This window comes from Frankliniella occidentalis, unplaced genomic scaffold, assembly GCF_000697945.3.
Source record: "Frankliniella occidentalis isolate FOCC.00 unplaced genomic scaffold, Focc_3.1 Scaffold44, whole genome shotgun sequence".
Lineage (NCBI taxonomy): Eukaryota > Metazoa > Arthropoda > Insecta > Thysanoptera > Thripidae > Frankliniella > Frankliniella occidentalis.
The window spans coordinates 366,927-368,656 of NW_026267174.1; the positions used below are offsets into that span (position 1 = coordinate 366,927).

A 1,730-nucleotide genomic window follows, 5' to 3' on the forward strand; every position below is an offset into this window, starting at 1 on the left:
TCTCCCTCTCCCTCCCTCACCCTCTCCCTCCCTCACCCTCCCTCTACCTCGCTCTCCGTCTCTCCGTCTCTCCGTCCTCTCACCGCCCCTCCCTTATTCGTCCACGTCGCATGAATAAATATCGCTATGACTTGCTGCTGGTCCATGTGTGTGCAATGCCATCGTGACTGGGCGTACGTAGAGGGTGGCGGGGCGTGGCGAGGCGTGGCGCCGCCGAGCGTCGTAAGCGGAAATAGCGCAATACCCGGTCGCTGGCGCGTCGCTGGGCAAGCCTTGGCTGAGCCTTTGGTTTACTATGGCGCGGTTTGCGTTCCGGAATGTAATGAATGTTTGGGCTGCGCGGCTGCTGCGCGGCTGCTTGCCGTTGTTATCGCATTTCCCGCCACACGCGCCTCGCGGAAATTGGAGATCGATTTCTTCATTTCCACGCTGAATTTCCAGTTTGCGTCGTATGAGCTGAACTCTACGGCGGTGCTCTTTTCGAGCTCCAAATTTCAAGCAGTTATGGTGACTAATGTGTACACGAAAACTATGTGTCTGGGAAAGGGCACTGTCAACTTCGTTTGGGAATCTGTGAAAACCCCTGCCCTGTTTTGCCGTGATGACCTCTGTGTTTTTCGTTGCAGTCTGTTTTGTTATTCTCCTGCCCTCCCTTTAATCCTCTCTCTCTCTCTCTTTCTGTTGCAGCCAAGAAACAGAATGGCGCGCTGAGGCTGGGCGGGCTGGGCCCCGTGGGCGGCGCGCGCACGCCCCCCTTGGAGAGGAGGAGCAAGCTCGCCGCGCTGGGCCGGCTGTTCAAGCCCTGGAAGTGGAGACGCAAGAAAAAGTCAGAGAAGTTCGAAGCCGCTAGTCGATGTGAGTAAAGTCATTTGCCTCAACAATTCATTAATGAATGCCCCCATGTCGCGTTGCATTGGAAGCACTAGTGCCAGAGTATAAGTTCAGCTTAACTTATAACTTCCATGCTCTATGAACTTATCTTATGAAACATATTAACCGAGCTCTGGGAATGTTTCTGTCTTTGAACACCAATTGGCTATAGTTCGAAGTGGCAGGTTTTTTATTCCGCGGCTATACTCTTACAAACTGTAGCTAAACGGTGCCACTTTCTGTGCCGGTAATGTTTGATTCTTTTAATCTTTTGGAAAATATCCTTGAAATAACAATTTCCAAGTTTGGCATTTTGAGGTCAGCTGTCATAATGGAACAGTTAGATTGTTGTTAATTCAGCCATTTTCTCCGCCACAATCGGCCACAATTGTCATACTTTTGTTCTTTTTTTACACTGAGACGAAAACCGCTTATCGAAAGCAATTTTCTTGTTTCCAGCCCTGGAAAGGAAGATCTCAGTCCGTGCCAACAGAGAGGAGCTGGTGCAGAAGGGCATCTTGCTGCCGGAGAGCCCCATCACCCCCATCGCCGAGCCCCCCGGTGAGTCTGGCTGCGTAGGCCTGGAGGGCGGCGGCCCCGGGGCGCCCCGGCGATATTCCTGCCCCGCTCTGGGGATATTTATCGCCATTGGATTACGTTTCCAGCCGATTGGGCGCGAGGTGTTGGGGTGGTCAGGTGCCGGGCCTGGCGGGCCCTGGCGCTGCCGGCGCGGGCGCCAGCGCCACAGGCGGCGCCATCTAGCGGTAGCGGCCTGAAGCGGGCGTCGATCTTGACCCCGCAGCTTCTCTGAGGCCCGCGGCGCTGTGGGGCGCGGGTGGGGTGCATGAGCCCTTTGGGGG

At 55.0% G+C, this 1,730-nt stretch overlaps 1 protein-coding gene across 3 annotated transcripts in view; it reads left to right on the plus strand.

The window, feature by feature from the left end:
- LOC113206069 (phosphatase and actin regulator 4) overlaps positions 1 to 1,730 on the plus strand; it is a 148,517-nt gene that overhangs the window by 96,020 nt on the left and 50,767 nt on the right. For all 3 annotated transcript variants that reach the window (XM_052266935.1, XM_052266933.1, XM_052266934.1), the window contains 2 exons: positions 688 to 855; positions 1,330 to 1,431. In XM_052266935.1, coding sequence (XP_052122895.1) covers positions 688 to 855; positions 1,330 to 1,431 — 270 coding nt within the window. The remainder of the gene's footprint in view (positions 1 to 687; positions 856 to 1,329; positions 1,432 to 1,730) is intronic.